Consider the following 18,018-nt stretch of genomic DNA (forward strand, 5'->3'; position numbering starts at 1 on the left):
ATTTTTATGACATTCTGAAAAAGACAAAATTATAGGGACAGAAGACAGATCAGTGGTTGTTGGAGGTGGGGGGTAAAGTTGTGGGATTAACTATAAAGGGGATCAGGGAACTTTTGAAATGACTGTGGTAATGATTGATTTCATGACTAGGTGTTTCTCTCAAAAATACTGAATTTTACTGTGGGTGAATTATACCTCTATAAACTGACTTTTAAAAAAATTAATTTCTTGCTGACACGTTGTGTTTCGGCGACAGGCAGACAGAAAAAAATAATTTCTTAAGATTTATTTATTTGAGAGAGACATAAAGAGAGTGAGCACAGGGCAGGGGGTGAGGGACAGGTGCAGAGAGAGCATGAGACAAGCAGACCCCCGTTGAGCGGGAGATGCCACAGGGCTCCTTATCCCAGGACTGAGATCATGAGCTGAGCCAAAATCAAGAGTCAGACCTTTAACTGGCTGAGCCAGCCAGGTGCCCCTAAAAGCTAATTTAATGATCTTTTCCACACACATGCTTCTTTCTCAACTCCCTCTGTCTTAAAAAATGGCATCATGGGGCACCTGGATGGCTCAGTCAGTTAAACATGGAACTCCTGGTTTCCGCTCAGGCCCTGGTCTCAGGGTGGTGACGTAGACCCCACATCTGGCTCAATGCTCAGCACCGAGTCTGCTTAAAACCTCTCTCCTTCTCCCTCTGCCCCTCCCCTCTGTGCTCTCTCTCTCTTTTTCTCTCTCAAATAAATAAATCTTTTTTAAAAAAAATGGCATCAGTCTCCACACACTTTTCTAAAGCCAGAAACCTGGCAATGATACTTGAAAATCTCTTTTCCTTCTCCACTCATCCAGCTATAATCCATCTCCAAATGTCATTAACTCAGCTTCCAAAATATACTGTAAACCCATCTTCTAATCTTCCTATTCAAGTTTGGCCTTTCATGCAAATCACCATCCCTTCTCACCCACACTGTTGCAATAGCTTTGCTGCTGGTCTCCCTGCTTCCATTCCTGGCCTCCTCCAACCCTATTTCTGCATAACTTCAGAATAATGATTTTAAGTGAAAATGAAACCATGTCCTTGCTTTGCTTAAAACTTTTCTGTGGCTCCATTTCTAAACCCCATGCCTTGGCCCACAGCAAGATGTATATGACCTAACACATTCAATGTCATCTTGTGATGACACACAATCACACAATAATTGGATACCCTCTTATCCCTCCCAACTACCCCACACCCATGATACTCTGACCACACTAGCCTTCTTCCATGTGTTGAATAGTCCAGTTTTTTGCTCCCTTAGAGAGTTTGCACAAGCTATTCTCTACACCTAGACTCCTCTTCCCCTTGGTGCCTTTGTTAATGGCTAGCTCCCTCTCATTCATAAAATTTCTGCTTTACACGTCATATGTTTAGAGAAGTCTTTATATATTTTACAATAGTTCACTCCTGATATTCTCTTTCATAACACTGTTTTGCTCCTTTGTCAATTTATGATATATTTATGAATTTATTTTGCTAGTATTTATCTCCCCTACTAGAATATAGCTTCTTGAGGACAGAAACTATTTTTTTCAGTTACTTAGCACATTAACTGACACATTCTAAGAGCTAAATAAGTATTTGTTAAATAAATGTGTAAACTAATGAGCCCCCTACAATGAAAATAATAATGATTCCAATGTGGTCATCGCTGAGGACCAACACTTTTATTTATATCATTATATAAATATACATATACTTACATGTTTTTAGGATCCCCTAATGAGACCTACCAATAGGACTACATTGGTAGACTACATTACGTAAAGCAAGTAAAGATCACCAAGTTTCAAAACCATGAGTATGCAAGTAGATGACAACGTCGGCCACCCCGAAAGTCTTACCTCTCCAAACCAATTGCTTGGCACAGAGAATGGAGCTAGGAGTTGTACAGAAGTGTAAGGCTGTGTGTCCACTTAGGGAGTAGCAATTGAGCTTTGCTCCATGGTCACAGAGGATCTTAACACAATCCAAGTTGGCCATTTCACAAGCCACATGAAGAGGGGTTTTCCCATTGGGTCTACAGTTGATTGTAGCATTGTGGTCCAGCAGCACCAGAAGACATTCCACATGACCAAACAAGACAGACAGGTGCAGGCCTGTTGCCCAGGAAGACTTCAATTTATAACTAGGCAACCAATAACCTGAACAAGAAAAGGAAAAAGTTTAATTTCTTGGCCTAGGATTTTTCTGTTTTGTCAGAATTTTTACAAACTTTTACTTTGGTCACATTTATAAATTTGGGGAGGGGGTAGTGATTCACAAATTCTGAACTAGTAACTGATGAGTCTGCAAATGTTTACTGTGATAGCATACTTGGATATATTTGAGTGGGACAGGCACTCTTGAGTCCCTCATTTCTAGTGTTCTCTATTATCTTGTCCTTTTTTTTTACTTTATCTTCCTGGCCCTTGAAGGTATTTGAATTTGAGAGCTTCATTTATGTGATTACATTTTATTTTACATGCTGAGTTCCATGAGACTCTTACTGTTTTAACACCCAACCATTGTTTTGAATGATTCTGAAGCTGTTAATTACAAGATTATGCTTTTTATTCCATCACAATTCTCTTTCCCTAGAGTTGTTGCTGTTGTTGTAAATCTGAAGTATGAAGGTATTTGATGTCTTTAAAAAATTTGTCATGCCAAGATTTCATTTGCCTGCCTATTGGTTTTTACAATACCTCTTACCAAAGAAGAATTTAAGGAAACTTAGAAATTTTACACAATACAAGATTTTTTTTTTAGTGATCTAGAAAACAAAGGCAAAGGAAAAAAATATGGTTGGAAAATAAAAAGTGGTCAAGGGTAAGATAGGTACACAAAATATAAACCATTTATTGTACACTAGAACTGCATTGCAAATTTGCCTTTGAACTTCCTAGCAGCCAAAATAAATAGGAAAACATGATGTATTGCACAATTAACTATGCCCACAAGCTATACACAAATTAATTGCTCAGGAGAAGCTTAGCTGTTCCTAGAACTGAAATCTTAGATAAATTTTTCCCATTAGTTGTTTGAAATATTCTCTCTCTCCCCATCTCTCCCTCACATGTCTCACAAGCTATAACAATCATAACTTTGTAAAAATTCTTTCAGTGTCAATACCTATAGCCATGGCATTAAGCTCACTATGAGTGGGTAATGGAAAATAGGTTCAGGAAGATAAAATTTTGACGACCAGATGGAGATGTAGAGATAACTCAACAGCTTAGACAAGACTCCAATATATATTAAATATTATCTGAAATATATAAAAATATATTTTAACGTGGGTAAGTCAGAAGTTTGCTTTTAAGTTATAAAATTCCACTATACAAGTACAAGGTAAGTGGAATATGGTTTCATGGTAATTTATTTGAGAAAAGACCCAGGGATTTGAGTTGATAGAATTCTCAAAAGGAGCCAATAGTGGGATGGAGCTGCCAAAAAACTAATACAATTTTCAGCTACATTAATAAAAGTGCACTGCCCAAAACAAGAGGGGTAAAAGTTGTATTCTTTACTGATTAGATGAGGTCAGAATAAATCTAGAATATTGTGATACTTCTGGGCACCCATGATGAGCATCTGGAGGGCACTCGAAAGATGATGACCACATTAAAAGTGGGCCTGGTAATCAGGTATTAAAATCATCTCATGTAAGTGAGAAATATTACACACATGCAACTCCTGGGAATTTATCCTACAAGTATAATCAGTCATGTGTGAAATGCTCTATAAGGGCCACTGTATTGCACAACTAGCAAGAACACCATCTGCACTGAATCCTTTGTGAGAAGTATAAAGTTCTCAGGAGTTATAATAACCTGGCCTGTGGACAAGAGCATGCACTACACTACGGCACCATTCTTAATGGGTAACGATTGGAAACAATCTCAATCTTCATCAATAGGAGACTTTTAAAAAATTAATGCTGTATCCATTCAATCGAGTACTATACAGCCATTATAAAAAAGAGGGCAGTTCTTTGTCCACTGATAGGGGGAAAAATCTCAAGATATATTACTTTTTTTTTAAGTTTTTATTTATTCATGAGAGACAGAGAGAGAGAGAGAGAGGCAGAGGGAGAAGCAGGCTCCACGCAGGGAGCCCGATGTGGGACTCGATCCCAGGACTCCAGGATCACGCCCGGGCCGAAGGCAGGTGCTAAACCACTGAGCCACCCAGGGATCCCCCGCAAGATATATTACTAAGCAAGAAAAGCAGGGGCAGGCTGATCAGAGTGCATAGTATGCTCTCATATGTGAAAATATTTATCAACACCTCAAACAAGAAGCTGGTTACAGTGGTAGTCTCCAAGAACTGGGAGCTGGGAGACAAGGTCCTTGGTGTCTCTTTTGAGCTTTGAAATTCAGTACCTTGTGCATGTGTAACTATTTGTCAAAATAAGTAAAATTAAAATAAACTATTATTCGCCTGTTCAGAGGGGGGAAAGATGATTTAGCTTAAAAGGCCATATTACAGGGTTGTACACAATGCTGATTAATCCTGAGGTCATCAGGACGCCTGGGTGGCTCAGCAGTTGAGTGCCTGCCTTCAGCCTAGGGCATGATCCTGGAGTCCCGGAATTGAGTCTCACATCAGGTTCCCTGCGTGGAGCCTTCTCTCTCTACCTATGTCTCTGCCTCTCTCTCTGTGTGTCTCTCATGAATAAATAAATAAAATCTTTTTTAAAAATCCTGAGGAAATGAATGAACCCAACCTGAAGTTTGGTTTTCTGTAGCTCACTCCCCAGCTACACACACACACTCGCACATACACATGAACACACGCATGTTCACATACTCTAATCCCTTTTCCTTTCCATTCAGAATTCTAAGGCTGTTCAACTTTTCCATCACTCTCGGCTCTGCCCTTATCTACATCGCCTCTTTAAAAAGAAATCCAACTTTTTTTTTAATATAAATTTATTTTTTATTTGTGTTCAATTTGCCAACATACAGAATAACACCCAGTGCTCATCCCGTCAAGTGCCCCCCTCAGTGCCCGTCACCCATTCACCCCCACCCCCACCCCTCCTCCCCTTCCACCACCCCTAGTTCGTTTCCCAGAGTTAGGAGTCTTTATGTTCTGTCTCCCTTTCTGATATTTCCTACCCATTTCTTCTCCCGTCCCTTCCATTTCCTTTCACTATTATTTATATTCCCTAAATGAATGAGACCATATAATGTTTGTCCTTCTCCGATTGACTTATTTCACTCAGCATAATACCCTCCAGTTCCATCAAAAAGAAATCCAAAGTTAATTCACACTAAAGTCTAATGAACTGAGGATTTTTTTTGAAGTGTGACCCTCTTAAGACGATCCGAATTTATGTAGGAATCTGTATTCAACTAATAGAACTAAGTGCTAAAACAGTAATTGGAGATTCCAGGCATTGAGGACGGAAGGTATCTGTTGATATGGACTTTTCTCTGGCAGAAACAAATAGTATCACAGACACTCTAGGCTATGGAATTATCAACCCTTTGCCTATAGTGTGTGTGTATGTGTGTGTGTGTGTGTGTGTGTGTGTGTGTGTAGGTGTGCATGCACCTGTGCATTTAAGCAGCTAGGCTTAACACTACATGCATGTCTACCCATTTATACATTTCTATTTAGCTATGTACATTGAATCTCTGTTCTGAGCAGAGTTTTCAAGCTACGTGGTACGCAACTTGCTTTTGATAATGAATGAATCACATTAACACCAATACTTAATCAGTCATTTTAATGCTCAAATTTCCTCAACAAGCAATTTGCAAAGCCCGTCTCTTCTAACTGTCTTGGAAAGAAGCTGGTTCCAGATCTGGAAACTGGAGTATGTTTTGCCTGCTGATTAGCAGCAAAGATTTGGCAGCTCTGTGCACCAACTGATTGGAAACTCATGCCTGCTTCTGCAATGGGAAGAAAAATGATCTAAGAAAGGAAGCAGTAGAGAGCTGATTAAGAAAATACCATTTTGATGTAAAATCAAAGAAAACGCAGAATGCTAGCACTGGAGGGAAGATTATCCAGTCCAAGCCTTTCATTTTCCAGATGAGAAAACTGCCACTTTTTCAGCCTGCTAGAGCCATAAGTCGCCCGCCTCAGTCCAAACTAATGGACTCAGGATATCTGCAGTGCAGGGCTTCCATCTGTCTTTGTCTTTGTGGAAGCAGAATAGGCTTTAGCGCCAAGCCTGCTTCACAAATCAACAGGAAGGAAAGCAGATCCTGAATTCATCTGTAATATGCCACATCTCTGATATGGAAATGCATTTGCTTGTGGATGTTTTCTCTTCTTCCTAAATTCCCAGTAGCACCTAGAGAGAGAATCTATCCTGCCCTTTCATTCCACGAATCAGTGGTCCTCAGTCTCTCAGGGCCCTGCCTCAGCCTTCCTTTGGTCATAATCATTAACCAGTAAGCCAGCCTCGGGGACAGCCTGGTCCTAGGATTCAGCTGACCCCCTGAATGAACTGATGCCTACAACTCACCCCTCCTAGATGGAAATGTGCATAGGTGGTTGGCAACAAGACACCTTCGCTGCTGCCCCAAGAAGCTGAACAGAGAAATAGGAAGGCGACAGACTGTCAGATACGGATCAGGGCCCACTGAAGTGTATCTTGAGGCTGGGTTGCAGAACTTTTTGGTGCCAGTGGTGGTGGTGGTGGTGGTGGTGTGTGTGCTCGGGCAGGAGAAGGGACATTGATTCTGGGTAATTCAACCCCAGGCATAACAGGGAAGCCCTCTATAGAGAACGGAGCAGCCCCTAGCAAGGAGGCTATGGCCAGACCCACCTCGTCTACTCACACCTTAAAATGAGGCTACAGCCATAGGTCTCTTTGTACCACGTGTAGAAAGGAGCAAGCATGTCCTTTCCACCACACCTACCCACTCTGGGGACCAAACCCGAGGTAGAGCCATCTTCAGAAACCACAGTGAGGCAGCACCTATGAACATTCTGGTGTTAATATCGAGATGCCAAGACATCAGAGTTTGTCCTCTAAAATATAATCACCAATAGGCACAGCATAACAGAGCTGCAGTGAACTAATCAGGCATATTCACTCTGTACACTCTTCCTTCTTTCCAGGGCAGGATTGTCCCAGGGCTTCAGAACCTCGAATGTGATTAATTCTTAGCATTTGTTTTTCAAAGAGCCCCCCTCCACTCACCTCTACAGAAGCCAGGCTGCCCTCGGCATGCTCAGATGGGCACGAAGGCCAGGGGTGGAGTGGACTGTGGGAACACAGCCCCCGAGGGGAGAGTGAGGAAGCCGCTGCCTCCCACTGCTGTCAGCCACTCACACTGCCCTGCTACCTCCAGGTCTGCAGTCCGAGGGGAGCATGGCTCAGAGAGCTCTGCTTCAGCAAGGGGTTTAACTAGGACGAGAGGAGACTACGGATCCTCTTCTAGGCAAAAATCCCCAGAGACTCTACAATACAGGCCATGCCCATGTGCATTTATAGTATCTACAGTTACTTTTCACCTTCCCCCAGGCCATGACACATAATCTGTTTATATAAATTCCCCCTTCATAACATCATAGATTATCAGCATGCAGGAGATTTAGAGAGGGTCTTAAATTAAAAAAAATATAAAAAAAAAAATAAAAGGGATCCCTGGGTGGCGCAGCGGTTTGGCGCCTGCCTTTGGCCCAGGGCGCGATCCTGGAGACCCGGGATCGAATCCCACGTCGGGCTCCCTGCATGGAGCCTGCTTCTCCCTCTGCCTGTGTCTCTGCCTCTCTTTCTCTCTCTCTCTCTCTGTGACTATCATAAATAAATAAAAATTAAAAAAAAATAGAGAGGGTCTTGACAAAGTCTTTACTTTGCCAATAAGAATAAGATTAAGTAGCATAAAGCGCTCACACCTGTGTAACTGGTACTGACAGATTAACTCAAACTATGGTCTCCCCAAATCCTTAAACAGCCATGGGAGATCTGCTGACTGCCCGCATTTCACTTCCAAAACAGCAGCACTTGTAGGCAAAAGTTCTAAAAGGTTTTGAGAAGTTTTATCCCAACAAAGATACTCAGAGTATTTATGTGTGTGTGTGTGTGTGTGTGTGTGTGTGTGTGTGTGTGTTTAATTAATTCTGAAACCAAAGTGATCTGCCTGGATAGCTGAATAGAAAGTCCTCCGCTCAGGAAATATGGTAAAGAGAAGTGTTCGGGCCATCTTTTGGAAGAGGGATTGATTCTGCTCCGTGGTTGGAGGGATGTACACATCTCTGGTAAACTTTCAGCTAAGCCTGGGCTCTGCAACAGTTATCAGCTATAATGTTGTCTGAGTCCAAAGAACCCCACACATGAGAAGCCTCTGTTATTACAGCCAAAGGTTACACACACTGCTCGTGGCTGGATTAGCAGACATTTGCTCTGCCTGTGTCCATGTATTTACACAGTCCTGAAGGATTATAGACTAAAGCACAATACTTGGCTATCTTTTAATAGCTAATATTTTCAGGATAAATCTCAGAGCTCCCCCAGGAGAGGGTTGGGGGGGGGGAAGTCAGCCTGAAATGCAACATTTAAAGGGAAAAAGTTTGAGCAACCAGGAAGGGCAAAGAACTTCAGGATGGAAATAGAACAGCAGGAGAGCAGATTTCTGGCAAAGAGGAAAATGAGGTGACAAGGAGATTATTCATTAAGACAGTGGAAATAAGAGCTTTCAAGATACAAGGACGGCACTTGTTACTTAGTAGAGTACCTGCCAGAAAGTTTTCCTGTGAAATCATTCATTGGTTAATTTAATTAAAAATATGACTACCAACCAAAGAACCTGCGGCTCTAGGCCATAACCGAAGTACTTATAGTGCCTTGCACTGATTAATAAAAGGACTCTGATTAACCTTGCTGACTCAGGAATTTCATACCCAAGAGAGAAGTATGATGTTTGGACTCTATCATTAATGTGCCCAGGCTCCCACATCCGAAAGAGAATCAAAACTATAGCTGGAAAAACCGTTGGAAACAACTTTATGGATGTTCACATTTCCAGTACAGAGATCACTAGTGAGAACCGACATGAAAGCTTTGGGGTTTCTTACAGATCCTACGTTCACCCCGGATGCCGTTCACTTGGCTCACAGTGAATTTCCTATCAACAATCCTTGACTTCACAACTGCTTAATGCATGTGGCAGTTAAAAAGCTGTTTGTGTATTTAACTTTTCTTCACGTCTTTCCCATTTTAAAGCAGTCGTCTGGTAGATGGAATTTTGCTTGCTTGTTTTGCTTTAGAGACACATGTCCTTGCTGTCCTCCAGGAGTTATCCCAAATGCCAACCAGCATGTTTTGATGCTTGCTTTACAAAGTGTGAGACAGGCTTTTTTTTTTTTTTTCCAATTAATAAAACATGATATTATCCGAAGATTTGGTAGTGAAGTATAACATAACTTCAAAAGATAAAGTAAGAGCTGTCTAGCTTTAAGAATCATTATTAGGGGGCAGCCTGGGTGGCTCAGCAGTTTAGTGCCGCCTTCAGCCCAGGAGACCCTGGATCGAGTCCCGCATCGGGCTCTCTGCATGGAGCCTGCTTCTCCTTCTGCCTGTGTCTCTGCCACCCTCCCCCCCCCCCGCCCTGTGTGTGTCTCTCATGAATAAATAAATGAAATTAAAAAAAAAAAGAATCATTATTAGGTGCCGGGGCTGGTTAGGACACACAGCTTGAACCTGAGTTCTGGAATTCAGCCCTCTGCAACAGGGGGAAGAGAAGCTATTCAGTGGGATGAAGAAGCAGAAGTGAATTTCCAGATGCTTTGCTCTGCCTTCCTCACAAAATCCACATTTTACGTTTGCTTACATTATTGTGCCAACTGGATTGTGGCTTTGAGGAAGCAATGTTTAGATCCCAGGTTGATTTCCTTGCCGACAGAGTTCTGAATTATCTTCCAAAAATTATACACTGATAAACTGACTTGTATACTAACTTAGACATACCATATTCAGGGGAAAAAAAATGTGGTCACTTTCTGAAATTCTATGAAAAATACTATATGTCCTAAAAGAAGTAAAAATGGCTTGAGATTAATTATATCCCTGTTGATCTTCTGCAGGACAATGAAATGTTGAATATAGATTATATTAGTAATCATACAAGCAAATTTAAAGGTAGCATGGTATCTTTTATACTATTAAACATTGTCTTGCTTAATAAGCCACAAAATAACTAAAACCTGAAGTCCTCACAGTTTAAAAGTAAACAGGTAATGCTTCTGTCTCCACATCTGGATGCTGGTTATATAGGTTTGTCTATGTTATGAAAATTAATCATGCTGTACACATGATCTGTATGCTTTACTGTGTGGAGCCTTTCAAAGGCACTTTAAAAAAATAAAAAACTAGTACATAGAAATCCAATACCATTCAATGTCCAAAAAGTCTCCTATGATTTAATAAAGTCTCACAAAGTTTAATTCAGCCACATACCCTCTAAAGCCACCCAGAAAATTCCTCAGAATTATTCAGAAAGGAACTAACCCTAACTAATTAACTAGTGTAGCTTGCTCAGCTCTACACTGTTCCCTGGGAATTCCTTTGTGACTTAAGAAATTGATATAACCACTTAGGTCAACTTTGCTTGGCTAGCAACTAGGATTCTATTTATCACTTCTATTTCTGACTGAAATATTAAAAGGTTTGATAATTAGGCTGGAAGACATGTGAAAATGTGAAAAAAAATTGAGGAAGCTTTGAAGAAAGGTGAGGCTTTCATCTGGGCTGAAGATTGAAGAGATAGAGTCTTATACCTGTATTCATATTAAACAGAGAGTACGTGCATTTCTTTCTATACATACAAGCAGGTGCACACACACAAACACACAATTCCCATATAAGCCCTGAAAATACGACCACAAATCCTATTTTCTGTGCATACGTTCACCTGGCATGTATAAGAATGGAGTTCTACTTTTCCTTTCCCAGAGGGTGTAATTTTCTCTTTCCCTAGTTGAAAGTCACATCCCAGAGTCCTAACACTATGAAAACGCCCATTAGTGTGAATGAATATTTAGCTCTATGAAGACCGTAGGAATTGGCTCATATTGACAGAAAGGATTAAAAATGCATATTCTTCTGCTTCAGGTGTGATGACCCCGTTGGAAGCAGGAGAAACAGCACCCTTAGTCTCCGGAGCCTGCCCTAAAACTTCCTTTCTCACAACCTCAAAACCTCAGGCGATCCACAGTTTGACATGCCTAGGAGATGGAAAAAGGCAGTCTTTACAACTCAGAGTCAAATAAATTGCATTGACTTGGACCTAAGTTATTTTCATTGACATAAACATAAGCTTAAAAAAACACCTTAAAAATGTATTTAGCATTCAGACAGTCTTTCACTGAACAAATCCCTAAGGTGAAAGTAATCTTATATATAGTATATGCTTTCTCTTTTTAACTGAGCCCCATCAACTACTTTATAAAAAACAAACCTCTTCATTATCTTCCAGTCAAAATAGCAATGCCAATTTATGATAAAACCCTCCAGGAAAAATCATAAACACAGTAACTGGCCTCCACTGTTCTATCCTTCCTTCAGAACTAACAACCAGAGTACAGAAAATGAATGCGGAAATGTATACCATTAACATTAGACTCTGAAAACTGATGGTGCTGATGATTTATATGTGAATGGAAAGTACTTTCAACATGAAAAAAAGAATTGCGCGCGCTCTCTCTCTCTCCAAATGCTGTACACGAGACCTTATCATCTATTTTGTTTAAACAGAAATGATGTTGAACATGGTGTTTGTTTGTAGTCTGCTCACCAGATGGCCTCGCTACTCAAGTTCCCCGTTAACTAGCTGATTTGGGAAAATCAGAATCTGCGCTCTTGTCATTTATTTCTGATTTCCTGAGAGTGGGTTCCAGAAAATCCTTTGATAAAAAAAAAAAAAAAAAATCCGGTTCTCATTTTTGTTGCCCTTACTTCTTTAAAAGGCAGACATTTTACATTTAGGATATCAACAATTTTGAACTATTACTATAGTCAAGGACAAAAAAAGTTAACTTTTTTTGGTTTTTCTGGTTTCGGCTTTTTGCCTGAACCGAAAATTCATTAACATGATGAGGACCATCACGGTGCTCCAAGGCAGAGCTTTATCCATTCATTAACCCTCCAAATGGGGGCAAAAATCCTCTTTTTCATCCAGATAAGTACAGAGATGATATACCTTTAAGTGGCTGCGTGAGCAGAGAGTTAGCAGCCTGCCCCCAAGGCAATCACACTTTCTGGATGAGATCTAAGCAGTAATCTAGAGATGTTTTCTTTATTCTATGTCATTTTAGACAGAAGAAAAGTTAGAAATAAAAGCAAAATTCACTAACTAAATATGATTGTCCAGGATTTCACATTCCAGGCACAAGGAAAGAGAAGGAAGAGAAAAGAAAAGACAGAAAGAAATACAAATATATGCCACCCATGATGCCATCTAGCTAAAAAGAGAGAAAAAATCAAATTAGAAATATTTCAAAAATACATACTTAAACCACAAGAGCTACAGGTTGAGAGTGGGTGACCAACACTGTGCATTACAAGTAACCCATTTTCTATGTATTTTATAATTACACCTATAATTTTTACCTTGTTTATAAGATGCCAAAACCATATTCTCATCTTCAACTTCAAACACTGTGTCCACATCTATTTGCCTTTGGATTAAAATGGCCTTCAATTTTCCGAAGTCATTTGACTTTAGAGCCTCAAGAAAATTTTTCTTAACTAACTTGGCAGCTGCAGATTTAGTAATAGGGGTAGCCGTGCCTTCTTCCATCCTTCCTCTCCCTCTGGAAGCTTTGTTGTGATTTATCAGGAGAGCGGCACCAAGCAAACAGGCACATGCTGGAGAGCCCACAAACTGTCGGCTAATTTTATCCCAAAGTTATGCTGATCCGTTCTATTTATATAGGGATCATTTCAAACTTCAAAATATCCTTCTTGGCTGTCACAGCTTTTTCAGGTCTTTTAAACTGGTTCTATACTAACTGATTCATTGAATAATATATCGTGTCAGTATCAAGGAAGACCCTTGCGACACATTTTGGAGAAAGCAATGTCAGTATTATTTCTTATATGATCAAAGCAATAGCGTAAGATTTAAAAGCTCTTAATGCTTTCCCCCCCCCTCCCCAGTAAAAACATCTGGTGCCCAACTGGAGATCCAGCGTCCTGCTCTGATTAAAGATAGCCAAAAATGAAAATTTGTTACAGTTGCTGATACATGTGCTTCCGAAAGCCTATAATAATTTTGTAACATAAGCTGGCAAAATCAAGCAGAGTTGTACACATTGAAAAACAAACAGAAGGTTTTCAAGTAACCTAGACTTGAAGAATTTCAATGCCGTGAAAGAAAGCAAGGTAGGGTATGGTGGCAGGACTGTTTTAGGAAAAAAGAGACAAAACAGCCAAGTGCAATCAGAGAATGAACTTTATTTAACAATGTATTTAAAAACAGTTAGAAAAGACTATATACCAGGGTAATTGTGGAAATATGATACCGACTAGGTATTACTTCATAATATGGAAGTACCGTTAATGTATTACATGGTACAGGGATTGTGATTATGTAGAAACATATCCTTATTTTTAAGTGATACACTGAGAGGTGAATTGTCATGATGTCTAAAACTTCTTTTCGAATAGTTCAGAAATGGAAAAATAAATGTGTATGTATATGCATACATGTATGTGCATGTGTAAGTGTGCATGTACATGTGTGTATGGGTAAACAGAGGCAGAGAAAGAAAGCAAATGTGGCAAAGAATTGAAAGTTGGCAAATCCAAATGAAGGATCTTTGGCTGTCCATTATATTCTTTCAGTTTTTCTAGAAGTTTGAAAATTTTCCAAATAAAAAGAGAAATAATAAAACTTTAAATCTATAAATCATTAAAAATTAGAAAAATGATGACAGTCAGTATTAATTTGAATGCAGTGAAATCACATATAGTGTTGACAAGAGTCAAAACTGGTGCAAACTTTTTTGCAGAATAATTAGCAATATGAGTCAAAAAACACATAAAATGAAATAGTATTTGATTCTTAGAATTTACTTAAGGATGCAAACATGGACACATATTATGGCACAATTTTTAAATTTATTTCACTGATGTGCAACCTAAATACAAGAAAGTGGAAAGTGACAAATCATAAGTATACAACTCATTGAATTTTTACAAAGTGAACACCCCATGTAACTGGCCTCAGATTAAACCACAGATTAGTTCATGTGGGCTTGCAACATTTTTTATGTCTCCTTCCAATCGAAACACTCAACCTGACCCTCATGACAACCATTGTCTTGACTTCTAATACTGTAGGTTCAGTTTACTCATTTTTTAATGTTTAAATTTTGTGTTAATGTTCTTTTTTTTAAAATATTTTTTTTCAATTTTTACTTATTTATGATAGTCATAGAGAGAGAGAGAGAGGCAGAGACATAGGCCGAGGGAGAAGCAGGCTCCATGCACCGGGAGCCCGACGTGGGATTCGATCCCGGGTCTCCAGGATCGCGCCCTGGGCCAAAGGCAGGCGCCAAACCGCTGCGCCACTCAGGGATCCCTTGTGTTAATGTTCTTAATTGTTAAATCTTCAAGCTTAAAATAGTATAAAATATTTGACCTGAAAAGAAGGATAGATAAATGAGTAAAAGTGTATGTGTGAGTAATTACATTGTTAATAACAGAAAAGATCTTGGAAGCAATCTAAATGACCAACAGTAGAAAATTTGATAAACAAATTATGACATATTCATGTAACAGAATACTCTTCATTCATTATGGTTAGGTATCTACACACTTAATAAAAATGACCATGAGGGGCGCATGAGTGGCTCAGTCAGTTAAGTGTCTGCCTTTGGCTCAGGTCATGATCTCAGGGCCCTGGAATTGAACTCTGCATCAAGCTCTCTGTTCAGTGGAGAGTCTGCTTCTCTCTCTCCCTCTCTGTGCTCTTGCTCTCGCTCTCTCTCAAGTAAATGAATAAAATCTTTAAAAATAATAATAAGAGTGACCCCTGGATGGCTCAGTGGTTGAGCATCTGCCTTCGGCTCGGGGTGTGATCCTAGGATCCCGGGATCCAGTCCTACATCAAGTTCCCTGCAAGGAGCCTGCTTCTCCCTCTGCCTATGTCTCTGCCTCTCTCTCTGTGTCTCTCATGAATAAATTAAAAAAAAAATGTCTGTTAGATCAATAATTTATAAATTAGTATGTGTAGTGTAAGTATATTTTAAAATATCTATATTTATATAATGTACAAATATGTATTTGCATATATTATATAATTTGTATAATTATATATACTTACATAATTTGTATATATTTATATAATATACAAAGTATAAATACATATACTATGCACACAGGGGAAAAAGTCTATAAATACCTATTTCCAAATATCAGCTTTTATTTCTTAGTGGTAAGATTACATTTGATTTTTTCTCGATCTCTTTCTTAATTCCTGAATTCATCTACAATAAGCATATGTTACATTTATGATAAAAAGGTATTTCTGTATAACATATTAATAAGTTGTTAACTCAGAATAACTATGGAATTATAAGTTCCAGTAAAGAACTGAATTATTCTTATGTCCTTGATGCCTAGCATGAATGAATAAATAAATAATAAATGAGTAAAGAATTATTCATTGATTATTTACAAGGTCCTTAGCATGGTGCTTGGTGGCAAATAAGACACCACTGTTCCTTCCATATGGGTAACTCAACTAGAAATGTGGCATTTATTGATATTATTGATATGTTTTGCTCCTTTCTGACACAACTAAGAAGGGAAAAAAAACATTCTCAGTAGAGGAAACAAAGAGATCCAAGATTTTTGCATTATTGGAGGATAATTTTTGCTAGAAAAGTCCACCAAAAAGGAATCTATGTAAAATGAAGTCCAAGTTTCACAAAATGGGAAGAAAGCTCATTTTAAATTCATCTTAAAAAATAGAAGCAGGGATCCCTGTGTGGCGCAGCGGTTTGGAGCCTGCCTTTGGCCCAGGGCGCGATCCTGGAGACCCGGGATCGAATCCCACGTGGGGCTCCCGGTGCATGGAGCCTGCTTCTCCCTCTGCCTGTGTCTCTGCCTCTCTCTCTCTCTCTCTCTCTCTGTGACTATCATAAATAAATAAAAATTAAAAAAAATAGAAGCAAAAATTGCGGGGAACATTTTTTTACCTAATATTTAACAACATTTAAGTTGACAGAAGCTATGTATAATTTATAGGACCACAAAACAAATTGTTTACTATTTTCTGGGTAAGATCATTTTTCTGATCCAATTTCATTTTAAAGTAAAGCAATATCCTTTGCCTTTGGAGTGACTTTTGTCAAACTAATATAAAAAAGATGATATTTACAAAAGTCTTCAAGAGCTTCATCAGTTTTGCCAGGGCTTGTCTTCATCATTTGATATTCCAATGACCTTCAAACTCACTGACTGCAATTCCCTCCAAAACACTTCAAATCCATATTTTAAAACTGTTCTTACTCAATTATTAACAGAAATAACTCTGTCGAATCCTCATTAGAAAATGGTTTTGTAAAAAAAAAAAAAAAAGAAAGAAAGAAAGAAAGAAAATGGTTTTGTGTGTGACATGGGTAGTTCTCTTATACCTTCATCAACTTCATGAAATCTTACTTCATTTACAAAATTGACAATTTCACTTTGCCACAGACATCAGGTAATCAGTCAGAGTGAGGTACAGATTCCAGAGTCAAGGATTTGAGTTTTCCACCTTGTGACCTTAGGGACTGAGATAATGGACAATCAGTGGATAGGCCCCATAATTCTTAATGGTAACAAAGTTTTATTTTATTTATTTATTTATTTATTTATTTATTTATTTATTTATTTATTTATTTTGGTAACAAAGTTTTAAATCTAACCCTCTATTCCAAATTTTATATTATTCTACTTTCAAGAATATATAATGAGTTAAAGGGAAAGGGCAGCAAATACCAGTGAATATGGAAAAGAAAATACGAGATAATACTTAATTCTCACATCCTGGTTCACAAAACAATCCATTCCATTATTGGAAAAAATTGGAGTCAGTGCTTTCTTTGTTGAGCCAAAATTGCCTATCCAGCATTTTTTCCATTGGGTCTGATTATGAACATGCAATCATTCTCATCCTTAATGAATTTCTAATATTTGAAAATTGCATTTTTATATCCCATCAGTCATTGTTTCCCTTGACTAGTATCAACTGTTCCTTATTTGGGGTAGTTTTCAGAATTCTCTTGCCCTGCCTGTTCTCTTCTGGATCCTCTCTAGTTTATTGGTGAATGCCCCTCTTAAATTTGGAGGCTTAAAATGGAACATACTAAGCCTAGTGGGAGCTGAAAACTAGGGGACATTCTGCTTTTGTTGAAATTGATTCCTACGAGGCACTTTGCAAGTCTTGCCTCATGTTATAGTTGTAATTTCTTCAACAGATACTTATCGAGCACCTACCATGTGCCAAATACTTATCCTGAGCACTGGCACTACAGCAGTGAACAAACTGAAAAAAATCCCTGCTCTATAGGACTTAGCATTGTTAAGAGATTTAAGTAGAAATGGAAGTCCCCAGACCTCTCCAACCTGTACACCAGGATTTGTCACAAAGCTGCAAATTCACTAAATTTCATAGAGAAACAATGCAGTTTGTTGATATTTGGCTAATTGATCTGATCCTCCCTTTACGGGCTCTTCACCTTAGTGGCAAAGGGAAGGACAACTTCATTTTAGTCCAACTTAATATGTTTAGTCCGATTCAAATCTTTAGCAATCTCTTTAGGTAAATGCTCAGTTACTATGGATAAAATTCTCTATCTTTGAGAGTTCTGACTTTCCTTCTAAGATGGTTTCTGGAAACATGGGATATGTAGGAACATATTCATGTGTAGGAAAAATATTCAAAATACTTATATTTAACGACCAGTATCAATTAGAAGAGACTTTGGCCATAAATAATCAGTATGACCAGACTAGTGTATACCAGATGAATATCAGTCAGAGGTAG

At 38.8% G+C, this 18,018-nt stretch overlaps 1 protein-coding gene across 2 annotated transcripts in view; it reads right to left on the reverse strand.

Moving 5' to 3' along the window:
• The window catches only part of ASB4 (ankyrin repeat and SOCS box containing 4), a 60,384-nt gene extending 47,531 nt beyond the window's left edge, over nt 1–12,853 (reverse strand). For both annotated transcript variants that reach the window (XR_012011031.1, XM_072784085.1), the window contains exons 1-2: nt 12,591–12,853; nt 1,882–2,181 (exon numbers count right to left, since the gene is read on the reverse strand). Coding sequence is in view for 1 of the 2 variants with exons in the window: in XM_072784085.1 (XP_072640186.1) it covers nt 1,882–2,181; nt 12,591–12,780 (490 nt within the window). In the remaining variant the exon portion in view is untranslated. The remainder of the gene's footprint in view (nt 1–1,881; nt 2,182–12,590) is intronic.
• Nucleotides 12,854–18,018: the final 5,165 nt, after the last annotated feature.

This window comes from Canis lupus, chromosome 18 (assembly GCF_048164855.1).
Source record: "Canis lupus baileyi chromosome 18, mCanLup2.hap1, whole genome shotgun sequence".
Classification (NCBI taxonomy): Eukaryota; Metazoa; Chordata; class Mammalia; order Carnivora; family Canidae; genus Canis; species Canis lupus.